This window comes from Cynocephalus volans, chromosome 10, assembly GCF_027409185.1.
Source record: "Cynocephalus volans isolate mCynVol1 chromosome 10, mCynVol1.pri, whole genome shotgun sequence".
Lineage (NCBI taxonomy): Eukaryota > Metazoa > Chordata > Mammalia > Dermoptera > Cynocephalidae > Cynocephalus > Cynocephalus volans.
The window spans coordinates 132,302,952-132,315,350 of NC_084469.1; the positions used below are offsets into that span (position 1 = coordinate 132,302,952).

Consider the following 12,399-nt stretch of genomic DNA (forward strand, 5'->3'; position numbering starts at 1 on the left):
ACCTTGAGCTGGGGTAGGTGCCCAACCTGGTCCCACATGCCCTCGGGCATTCTTCTATCAAAGCACTTATCCCACTGAGTTTTTGAAAATTCCTTTTGTTTTTCATTTTTATTATGGAAATTTTCAAACATATACAAAAGTAGCCAGAATAGAATAAGGAAGCCCATGTACCCATCACCCAGTTTCAACGATTACCAACTTACAATTTTTGTTTCATTTATATCACCTCCCACCTCAGATTATTTTGAAACAAATCCCCAATTTCATATCATTTTATCAGTAAATACTTCATTATGCTTCCCTAAAAGGTAACGGTGCTTTTTAAAAACAGCATAATCACAATACCATTATCACAATTTAAAAATAATAACAATTATTCTTTCATGTCATCAAATATCCAATGTTTATATTGCTTTGATTATCCATTGTGTTTTGATGGTTGGTTTTCTTGACTATGTGGACCCCACTGGATCTGACCAGGGACAGGCTTTACCTGTGAGCACCTCAGCTCTTGTCTCAAGGGCTGACATACCTGTGCACACTCCCAGGCGAAACAACTACTGCTCTGCAAGTCAGCAAAGATACTGAGGGCCTGGGTGGGAGGAGGTCCCACCCCAGAAAATGAAGAGCTGTCTTCAGCATGGGTGCTGACCAGGCCCAGCTGGGTGCCCAGGGACCCACCTCAACTCACCCAGAGCACCTTTCCAATGCACATGCAGCCCCTGCTCCCCACGGTCACCTCTTCAGCCAGAATCGCCAGGGATGGGGCTGGGGCACAAGGATTTGAGGAACCTTTCCTGAGCCCCACATGGCTCAACCAGGATAGAGGCACACCTGGGTGCCTGATACCCTCACCAAGTATGTACAACTCTGAGAAGAGAAAGCCTTGAGGTGGGCCACTAGGCCCGGCTACAGCCTCTGGGAGAGAAAGGTCAATGCCAGCTGCCAGAGAGGCCTTGACACCAGGTCTGGTTTGTGACAGTCACTAAAACAGCCAACACCATTTTCAGGGGAGCCAAGGGGACTTTCCCTTTGTTGGATTGTGCTAAGGGCTCAGTTCAGGGACTACCTCCTCAGAAAGACTTTCCCTGATTTACCTGTCCCTCCTGAGGCTCTGTGGGCAGTCAAAAGTGGCCCTCTGAGCTCCTAGGACTATTACCCAGAACCAACCACAGGAGAGCCCAATGCCATCCTGATCCCAGAATAGATACCACTGCCCATCTGTGGAAGAAGCCTGCCATAGGCCACTCTCTGCAGGACACCTCCGCCCCATGCAGCCCACACACAAACACACCAATTGTTGGTGTGGATACCAGGCCAAAGGCGGCCAAATGACAACCTCTGGTTTCCACCCGCTGCTGGGAGGATTTCCTCAGACCTCCTCCTGGTCAGAGGAGCCTGTGTGAACCTGACCACAAACCCCATGAGCCCCTTCATCCTCTTTCCACTGCCTTGGGCCAGCATACTGTGTGCACTGGGGCCTCAAAGCTGATTCAGCCTGCATCCCTTTCCCAGATGGGCACGCGTGTGATAAACAGCCTTCCAGAGGGGCGAGGGAAGGCAGCAGCAGGTGGGGTCCTGTGTGTCCTGCCATCTGTACAAAAAAACAGTGCTCATCTCAGCCTCATGCTGATAAGAACAGGCGTGGGCAGAGGCCTGAAAATGCAGGGCGGAAGGGAGCGGCCATTAGCACTAATGAGACAGGCGGCCTGAAAGCTTTGTACCCTGAAGCTGCTCACCCACCAGGGAACAGTCCCTTCTGTTTCCTTAGCTTCCAGGAACCCTGGGCGGAAAGGGGTTTGGGGACAGGAGTATGGGTATGGGTCTTGGAGAAACCTGGAGGGATAAGGGGGAAAAGGCAGGACCAGGAATGCAGTCAGGAAGGCCTGGTTTTGGCTAGGTGGGCTTCTCCCCTCCCTTCTCCACCCCTCCCCAAAGAAACCCAGGGTCTGATTTTGCACCCCACCCCTGCCCCACTACATCCAGTGGCCCATCACCCCCTTTGATGCCAAGTTCCTGGAAGCAAAGGAAACAAGATGCCACGTAGGCTCTGAGTGAGCATCTCTGGGACCACAAATTAAATTAAGCTCTCAGGGCTGCCTGCCTTGTTACTGCTAATGGCTCCAGCCTGGCCCACCCCCTGGTCCCTGTCTTGTGGAAATTTTGGGGCCCTGGACACTCCATCTTATTCCTAAACTTAAATTGGCTCCTGGAAACCTCACCTGAAATCAGAGATGGGCATCCCTCTTGTAGACGACACAAAGGCTCAGGTTGCAGGGATTGAGGCCTGAATTGTGCCCCCACCCTCCAGGGAGGGCCCCTTATGCCCTGGCTGCAGGGAGCAGTCACGTGTGGGCCCTTCATTAGACCCTGCATATAAGCCAAGGGCACGGGGTGGCCAGGAACTCTTTAGGCAAGAATCAGCAAGTAGAGGTAAGTCCTCAGGTTGGGCAGGGACTTGCCTCTGGAGGGCCTTTCTCTGGGTCCCTAGAGGCTACTCCAAGGATAAGGAGGGACTAAGTGGTGGGTCTTCCTGCTGGGCCAGGCCATGCCGACTGCAGTGCTGCTGAGCTGTGCCCTGCTGTTGGCACTGCCCGCCATTCAGGGGGCCCAGCTCGGCTTGGCCCCCCTCCAGGACATGGGAAGGACTGACGAGGTCCTGTTACCAGAGCTCCCAGGTCAGTGTGGACAGGGGTGGGGTGGGGTGAGGCCTGGACACCCTCTGGACACAAACTGTCCTGTCCAGTATAAGCCCTCTTTCTCCCTTCCCAGTCCCAGTCCTGGGAGGTAGGTGCTTTGTGCATGGTTGAGTCCTGACCTTACATCCTCTGACCTAGGCCTGTCATTAAAGAGGACAACTGCAGAACAAGCAGAAGAGGCTCTACTGCAGGAGGCCGAGGCCCTGGCAGAGGTAACTGCTCAGGGAAAGGGGTAAGGCGGCAAGCCTTGGGAGGGGGCATCAGGTACCATTCCCGCTCCCCGCCTCCGGACCCCCTCACCAGGGCCAACCCTGCGTCTAGACCATCTCTCTCCAAGTTCCGCTGCCATCCTGTACGGATCGGATCCGGGCAGGTGAGGTCTCTGGCGCTGTCTTTGGAGGCACAAGCCCACTTCCCTGCTCTGCCTCCCCTGCAGGCGCTAGACCCGCAGGACCGCGAGCCTCGCTCCCCGCGTCGCTGCGTACGGCTGCACGAATCCTGCCTGGGACAGCAGGTACCGTGCTGCGACCCGTGCGCCACGTGCTACTGCCGCTTCTTCAACGCCTTCTGCTACTGCCGCAAGCTGGGTACTGCCATGAACCCCTGCAGCCGCACCTAGCTGGCCCACTTCGAGGTTGCGGCTGGGGTAGTGGCAAGGTGATGCGAATAAAGGATGGGACCAACCTCAAGGCTGTGGTTATTTCCAACGTGGCAGTAGAATGGGGGGGAGGGTTCATGACAGGAGTGGGGGTGTCGCCAAGCCAAGAAACCAAACACGCCCTTACCCCAGGGCCTGGGCTACCCCATCACCTGAGTTACATACACGCACGCTTTAAAGGGGCCAGGCGCGGTTGGGGAAAGCAGAGGCGAGCCGCAGTTCAGCCCTCGAGCGTCTTGTACAACAAATGCGGGGAAGGCGGGGCGCAGCGCGGCGTAAGGGCTGTAACGCCCCGCTGGCGAATAAGCATTAGGCTCCTGGGCCTGCTTGCGACTCATTCGACGTGTGACCTCCAGCAAAGCCCGCCCCTCACTGGACCTCAGTTTCCCTCTGGCGGTAGGCTGACAGGAGCCCGAAATCTTTCCAAGCACTAGCACCACCCACTCCCATCTTTATCGCGTCGGCCCCAGCAACACCAGGTGCAGCAAACCCCGGAAAGCTAGAGAGGTCCCGAGAGAACCCTGCGGCCACAAGCGCCACCTCGCGGCCGGCCTTGCACATTCACGGGGCTCCCACGCCAGGGCGCAGGAGGCATGCCTCCCCTTAATGCGCAGGCGCCAGAAGGCTGTCTCCAGCCCACACCTGCGCAACGCTTCCTCTCGAATCCACCCGGAAGCCGGGTGCCGCTCGGAGCCCCGCCTGTTATGGTCACGTGAGGCTCTTGAGCGTCACCTGACACGCTTGACAGCCCGCTGCGGCCGCGTAGTCAGCTGATCTTGGAGTTGCGTTGCGTGCCGGCCGGTCGGGGTTCTCCGGTCCCGCCGCCCCCGCAGCAGCCATGTCGTTCTTCCCGGAGCTCTACTTCAACGTAGACAATGGTTACTTGGAGGGACTGGTGCGTGGTCTGAAGGCCGGGGTGCTCAGCCAGGCGGACTACCTCAACCTGGTGCAGTGCGAGACGCTCGAGGGTGAGCCGCGGGGCCGGGCCGAGGGGCCTTGAAAGGCCGGGATGTAGGCCGGCCCAGGCCTGAGGGTTCCGAGGTCTGGGCCGGGAAGTCGGGAGCGCGGGGTCTCGAAGGGCCTGAGAGGCCTCTCTGGGAATCCGGGGACTGATGGCGGGCGCGCGGGAAGGGGATCTACCTCTAGCTTCGGCTTGGCGCGGACCAAACGCATACAAGGTTTTAAGAACAGCAGTGATTCGCCTTTGCTAGGGCCGCCTCTTCCGCCGTTGTGTTCGCCGTGTAGTGTGAAAGCAGGGGGTCTCTTGGAAGTGGTGGCCGTTACGAGGTGTGCCCATACAAGCCTCTTTACTCTGTCGTAGCCGGAGAGCTGTCCCGTGGCAACGTTTAGAGAAGCTAAGTGGAAGAAGTCTCCCTCCCCCACCCCCCGACCCCGCCAGACACCAAGGCCTTTGAGATCAATGTGTCTTCTCGTTGGCCTGCGGGATCAGCCTTCCTGGGGAATTGCTGAGCCAGCTTAGCGAGAGATTACTCCCGACTCTGAACCGCTGGCTGCACAGTGTCTCCTGAAGGCAGTGTTTGGGAGAGCAGGGGGTGACCCTGCAAGTGTACAAGTTCATTCACAAGTATTTGGCTCATGAATCTCACTCCCTCAGCGAGGGGGGATGCCTGTTGGGAACCGGGTTTCTTAGCCCAAGAGTCATGAGAAGCTGAGTTCCCCTTTTCTCTCAGCATACAGCTCCAAAGTGGGGTTGCTTCCCTGAGGCACAGCTGTAACGAATGTGCTGAGTTAGAGATGTCCGTAATTCCAATCTTCCTCTCCACCCCCCCCACCCCTCGCCACCCAGGTGGTTGGGATGTGAATTCCCATCTCACCCCCAAGTGATACTCTTGAGCAGAGGTACTGATAGCCTCATGGTTGCTAGCTGGACAGAGAAGATGTCCAGATGATTCACCCACTGGAGAAGATTTTCTTATCAAAACTTATTGAGGTTAAAAGTGAGCTCAAAGAAAAAAATGAGTTACTGTTTACCTTGCAAACCAGACCAGTAAAGTGCCTTTAAAATACCTTGACTTACTGAAGCTGAAATACAGTAATTGTAGATTTTGTGATTTTAACATAAATCTGCAAGAAAAGTTGTTTACTTACCCTATGTGAGTGGTGTTGGGGAAGGAGAGGAGAGCACTTTCGGGTGCTGTATTGTAGGAGCCTGCCAGCAATCTGATTGACCTCACTGTGGGAAAAGGAGAAAAAACACAGGAAGGCTGCCTGGGGCAGGGCCTAGCACATGGTTGGCACTTAATGTGAGTTTTGTGGACTGACTGCGACTTGAAGAAGATCTTTATTTGCTAAAGTGTAAAGGTGAACACCACTGGTCATCAACTGGCATTTGGATGGCTTGTTTCTCTTCTTGGCTTTCCTCACTCTTGCTGCTCCCTGCACTCCTGTAGAACTTTTGGGGGCACAGAGTTCTCATCTTCCTAACAGACCCTCCATTATCCTCCATAAACATGGTAGGTCATTCTTCCTCTACCACTACTTAGCACATGCCCTCCACCCTTGTGGAACACCGTCCAGATTAGTGTGGCATTCAGGGATCTTTTGCTCTTTCATACATATTCCTCTCCCTCACACAAGCCATCCCTCCAGCACTTGGTGCACATAGTGTCATGGACTTTGGAGTTAGGTAAACCTGGGTTTGAATCCCAACCCTGCCAATGACTGGATTACCTTAGACAAGTTGTTGAATACCTCTGGGCCTTGAATTCCTCATCTGGTGTATTAACAGCACCTATTTCATAAAGGTTGTGAGATGTCAGGAAGCTACAGTTTGAGGGCCGGCCCATGGCTCACTTGGGAGAGTGCGGTGCTGATAACACCAAGGCCATGGGTTCGGATCCCTATATAGGGATGGCCAGTTAGCTCACTTGGGAGAGTGTGGTGCTGACAACACCAAGTCAAGGGTTAAGATCCCCTTACCAGTCATCTGTTTTAAAAAAAAAAAAAGAAGAAGCTACAATGTGTGAAATACTTAGACCAGAACCCAGGACAGAGTAAGTGCTAGGTAGATGGTAGCACTTGTTTTTAGTTTTATTTGCACCTGCGTTCCCTCTGCTTCCTTCTCATCCCGATTCCCTTCTCATTCCTGCCTTTCGAGGCTCAGCCCCAGTACCACCTCATCTTAGAAAGTCTCTGTGGCCATGTTAGGCTAGAATGTCAGCCCCTCCACTTCATTACAACTCCTGTAGTGTTTGTCTGTGCTGCTTTCCTAGAAGTTTCTTTTTTACCTTTTTTTGGTGGCTAGCTGGTGAGGGGATCCAAATCCTTGACCTTGGCGTTATAACACCACACTCTAACCAACTAAGCTAACTGGACAGCCCCCCACTATCCTTACAGAGCACCTATTTTATACCAGGCACTGTGATAGGGGCTGAGATACTTTGTTGAATGATGTTCTCTTGGCCCTCATGGAATGGGGGGTGGAGATCATTGGGGCAGGGGAAAATATTAAGAGGTCAGTGTAACATAGTGGTTACAAATGTGGGCTTGCTGCTTCATGGCTTGGTGGCCATGAGCAAGGTATGTAACCTCTTGGTCCTGAGTTTCATCATCTGTAAAATGAAATCTACTTCCTGGGGATGGTTATGAAGGCTAAACAAGATAACCCACATGAAGTGCCTAGCACGAACTTGGCACATGGTAAGTGCTCAGTCAATGTGTTAGCTGCTGTTATTATTGTTATTATTAAGTAAAAAAAAATTAAATATATAATTACTGTTAAGGATGAACCTGTGAAAGGGACAGTGGAGAAGTGTTAGAGAACATTTTTTTTGAGAGCATGGCTGGTTAGGGTCCTGCTGAGGAAGGGATGTTTTAGCTGAGATGTGAAGAATGAGAAGGAGCAAGCCATTCAGAGAGCTGGGGTTGGGGGGTAGGAGGAAGAGTATTTCAGAGAGACCAGCATATGAAGGCAGAAATAGTTGGGCCAATCAGAGAGACCAAAAGGAGCCCCAAGTGGCAGGGTGTTGAGGATGAGAGTACAAATATCCTGGGAATCCAGACTCTTGGTTTAAAAAAAAAAAAAAATTTCAGGCTGAGCCTGGGTGAGGAAGCCCTTAGCACTGGCTATGAGGACAGAGATAGTGATGGTGTAGAGCACCATCTGCCAGAGAGGCCTGCTGAATTTGGGTTTGTGGGATGTGACTGAGTGAATGTATTTCAGACCACGAGGGACACATGTAGTGCTACTTCATATTCAAGTGTGTGTTGGCTCATACACGAAACACTTCCTGAAAGCCTTCCAGTAGGCTGGGCCTCATACGAGAGCCAAGTGGGTATTTCAGGCATTACTACAGTTCTAGGCCTGAACTCTCAGCTCTTTCCCTGGGTTCAATCTAAAATTATTGCTATTAATTTGCCTGACTGTATACTGGGAATTCAACTGTGAGGTAGGCTCCATTCCCACCCTCTAGAATTTCACCTTCCTTTTTTCTTTTTAAAATTGTTTATTAGGGGTATGGCCAAACATACACAAATTAGAATGAATAGTATAATGAGTCCAGAAGTAATAATCACCTAACTACAATTATCAATTCTTGTTGATACCACAATTATCATCTTGTTTCAATAATAGCTTCCTTATCCTCCTCACTCCCAAATTTTTGAAAAATAAATCCCAGACAACAACATATAATTTCAGCTGTATTTCAGCATCTCTGAAAAAGGTTATGACTATTTAGAAAAAATAACCACAATACTATTATTCCTTCTTTTAAAAATACCCAGTAATTTGTTAATATAATCAAATATTCATCTAGTATTCAAATTTCTCTGATTGCCTCAAATTTTTTTATGTGATATTTGTTTCAATCAGATCCAAATATGATCCATACATTTCAATTGGTTGATACTCTCTCAAGTACTTTAATATTTAGTTTCTCTCTTTTTCCTTTTTATTTAATTATTGATGAAGTTGGATCACTTGATTATAGATTCTCCATTCATCTCAATTTTGCATATTACGTCCCTGCCATATGGTTTAACATATTCCTCTCTCCCTTGTTTTCCTTGTAAATTAGTAGTTAAATCTAGAGGCTTGATTAGAGTCTGGCTTGATTCTTTTTTAGGTTATGTTTGTATTCCATTTGGAGAAATAGTTGTCCTAGTTGTTTCTCTTTTTGTGACATAAGGAATCATCGAAACTTATTGACTAGAACCATTATTTCATCAGGGGTGCAAAATGGTGACATTTTTATTCCGTGTTTCCTTCTGCAGTTGCTAGCTTGAATACTTCTATACCTGAAAACTTCCAATAATCACCTACTTGGTTATCCTGAGGTACTGTCTGTATGGGAGAGGTTAGGATAAATGCTTGATTCCTTCTCATATTTACCAACTTTCAAAATAGTGAGTTGGTTCTCCAACATCCTCCAAAGACGACTAATGAGGTTGGTTGGTTTAGTAGCATAACACACTAATGGGTTTAATGTATTTGTTGTGCTTCAGTTGATTAACCTTATTGATGCTCAAATTGTCTCTTGGCCAATGGAAACTCGTTCAAGTGGCTACCAAGTGTGTTTGGCACCTTCCTGTAAGCCTTTTTGGAAGCCTTTGAGAGCTTCCTTGCTATCTGGAATACGGATATGTTCTCATCTGATCTTGAACATCTGACCCAGACCTAGAGTCATAATTTCTCTTGGGAGACCTGGTTCTAATTGTTGGAAAATGATATTTAGAGACCATAATCTGAGTCCTAGGGGTTCTCATTACTACTGGGTTGGTCAGTGTTCTGGTTTTTTTTCTACATATAGTTTAGCGCCCCTTTTTCTCAGAAACTTAGAAAATACAACCAGTGACTCACCAAAACAAAACAAAACAAAAAAGCAAACATGGAAAATACAGAAAAGCAAATTGCTTGCTGAATTATGCAGCTGCATCTCAACTGATAAATACCAGAATGCCAGTTTTCTAATTTAATGGGGGACTCTACCTGACACTTAGAGCAGTCAGGACATCTCCTATTATAAAGAAATGTAATTAACACTCAAGAGGAGGAGCCCTGTGATCTTCTGAATTTCCATGTGACTGGATGGTCCTGAGGATTGTTTTTCTCAGCTAATGAGTTAGACACTCAGGGAGCCATGGTTGAAGTGCTCACGTGTGTGATGTGCTGACTGTCTTTTAGAACACTTTTATCTCTCTCTGCCCTGATTCACTTGTCTTCTGTTCATTACAACGTCTCCTTCTGCATTTCAACATTATTTCATAAGAGACATTCTCATGTGGGAAGAAGAAAGAGAAACTCTGGGCTGGGCTTAGCCTATCACCAGTCACATGAAACTGCAGCTGCAAATGTTGGTGCTATCTTCCAGGAGTGGCAAGTCATTCAGCACAGACTGATTGTAGGGTGGTTAGGCATGTGGCTGAAAAGTTTAACAGAAATCAGCTCTTGAAGAATTACAAAAGCCATAGAAAGGGCTCTGTCCTGAAAGCAGGGATACTGCGGTGTCCTGAATACAAATTATTGGACTTATACTTTAGAAGGTATGTGCAGTTTGGGAAGTGGGTAGGAGGTAGAGGCCACATTGGAGGTGGGAAGAACAGTTTGCAGGTTCTTGCAGTAATCCAGGGCAGAGATGATGGCAGCCTGTCCTCAGCACTGGCTGGGAGCATTGTAGGGGAATTTTAGGAAGAGGAATTGAAAGGACTTGAGAGTTGGATAAGGAGGCTGAGGAAAATGAGGAGTCAAGGTTCATGTCCTCATCTCTGGCTTAGAGAACTGTGCAGGTGGCAGAGTGAAATGATGGTGGCATGTAGGAGAAGGAACAGGTTGAAGAAGCGGTAAGTGAGGATATGAGATTCAGGGATCTGTGAGCCATCTGAGTGGAGATGTGGAGGCTATTTTTGGTTCTCAGGTGTGAGGTCTGAGTTTAGAGACACCTTGGGGAATTGAGATAGAGGTGTGGCCAAGGTCCCTAAGAGAAAGCATAGAATCAGAAGAGTACAGGCCACAGATGGGACCCTCCCCCAGGAAGGGCTTCAGTTAAGCAAGTGAAGGGAAAGAAGATGGTACTGACAAAAAAGTCCAAAGACATCCCTGGAGATATGGGTAGCTCCAAAGGAGAACCTGAAAAAGAAGGGGGTAGTGAATGCTAAACATGGCCAAGAGATTGGAATAAAGTTAGCCTTCCATTTGGTTTTGCCATTCAGAGGTCTTGGGTGACCTTTATGAGAACAGAGGAAGGTGGGGTGAGAAGCTGATGGCAGTGGATGGGCGGAGACAATGTATAGACAATTGGAGCAGAACTCACTGATGAGCTAATCCCAGCTCATCCACTTACTGGCTTTGTGATCTTGGGCAAGTCATTTATCCTCAGCCGTAAAATGGGATTAATAATAGGATCTTTCTGAGATGTTTGTGAAGTGTAAACACAGGGCCTGGCGCTGAGTAAATAGCCAAAACTGAATTGGTGAAATTAGATGACCACAGCTTCAATAGCAAGATGAGCTTAGCTCAATTCTAAATTCCCCAAAATCAGATGTGATCCAAAGGAAGAGATGACACAGTCCTGCCAATCCAGAGACCACAAGCAAGAGAGGAGCTCAGGGGGCCTTGGGAGAAGGGCGTGCAGAAGGCAATAATCCAAGGGGAGTTTGCACTGTGGAAGGAAAGGAATGAACACATCAAGTCTTTGAGCTATGAGAGCCTGGGCCCCACACATGCCTGAAATTTTTCTCTCCATGTTTGAGGATTGATGGACTTTGGATGTGTTGTCCCCTCCAAAACTCATGTGGAAATTTGATCTCCAATGTGGCAGTGTTGGAAACTGATTGAGTCATTGGGCAGATCCATGAATGGATTAATGCTCTTCCTGGGGGAGGGGAGATTAATGAGGGAGTTCTTGCTCTATTAGTTCCCGCAAGAGCTTGTTGTTTAAGAGACTCTGGCACCTCCTCTGTCTCTCTCTTGCTTCTTGCCATGTGATCTGCTTGTACCCGCTGGCTGCCTGCCACTTTCCGCCATGAGTAGAAGCAGTCTGAGGCCCATGCCAGATGCAGTTGTCCCAGAATCGTAAGCCTAATAAACCTCTCTTCTTTATAAATTACCCAGTCTCAGGTGATTCTGTTATAGCAACACAAAACGGACTAAAGCAAGGATCCATGTTGTCCTGAGTGCCCTGGGCAGAGGCACCACTGCATGAAGAGACTCTGATGCCCAGTGATCAATTGATGAGCTGGCATGAGTCATTGGTGGTGCTTGGCAGCCTGCTGCCTTGATTGCTCCCCTCCAGCTTGCTGCTGCTGCCCAAGAAGATGAGGCCCTGGAGTGGAGATGGAGGCTAGGGATAAGCAGGAGGGAGGTTCAGCATTTTGCTGCCATGAGCCAGCTTGGACATGATCCCTCAGTGCATTAAGGGGGAGAAATTGTGGAGAGGGTGTGAGTTGGTGGTATGCACAGTTGCTCTGAAGCTCTGTGGATGGATTCAGTAGGAGCCAGACTGGAAGCAGGACACTTGCTGGCAGCTCTTATAGCTGTCCTGGTGACAAAACAAGGGCTGAACGAAGGCAGGAGTGGCATAAGGGAGGTTGAAGGACTGGCTCAGAGACTGGCTTAGGGGACAAAACCCACAAGATTGGGCCAGTGTTTTTAGATATGGGGTGAGAGGGGTTAGAAGTCAGGCTTCTGACTTCCCTAAATGACTGGGTGGGTGCTGGGGCTCTTTCTGAGGTGGGGGCCACCAGAGGAGGAAAAAGGGTGTGGATGGGTGATAGAAGAGGAGGTGTTCTGTCTCAGATGTCTGAGGGAGGAGTGCAGCAGGGAAGTGGCCATGCGGGGAAGTAGCACTAAGATACCAATCTGGAAGTCATCAGGACGCTGGCTGGCAGCAGTTAGGCCCAGGCCTGGCCATCTGTTGGTTTGCAGCCAGGGCAAGCCTTCCTTAGAAGCTGAATCCTGCCCATGAGTCTTGCCAGGAGGCTAGAGAGAGCCCTAACTGTGGGCCAAGTGGACACAGTTCGGCCTAATGAGGACACCTGGCATGCAGCCTAATTTGGCAAGTGGAGCAGGGAGAGTGACAGCCA

The 12,399-nt window shown here is 49.5% G+C and overlaps 2 protein-coding genes across 2 annotated transcripts in view; both read left to right on the top strand.

Annotated features, from left to right (window-relative positions):
• The first annotated feature begins 2,548 nt into the window (after nucleotides 1-2,548).
• Nucleotides 2,549-3,318, top strand: AGRP (agouti related neuropeptide). The gene is made up of 3 exons (XM_063109077.1): nucleotides 2,549-2,678; nucleotides 2,838-2,911; nucleotides 3,136-3,318. The coding sequence occupies exons 1-3, from the start codon at nucleotides 2,549-2,551 to the stop codon at nucleotides 3,316-3,318; spliced, it is 387 nt and encodes a 128-aa protein (XP_062965147.1).
• A 796-nt stretch (nucleotides 3,319-4,114) lies between these two features.
• The window catches only part of ATP6V0D1 (ATPase H+ transporting V0 subunit d1), a 36,864-nt gene continuing 28,579 nt past the window's right edge, over nucleotides 4,115-12,399 (top strand). Inside the window, exon 1 of the mRNA XM_063111116.1 lies at nucleotides 4,115-4,325. Within this exon, the coding sequence (XP_062967186.1) occupies nucleotides 4,196-4,325 (130 nt within the window). The 5' untranslated portion in view covers nucleotides 4,115-4,195. The remainder of the gene's footprint in view (nucleotides 4,326-12,399) is intronic.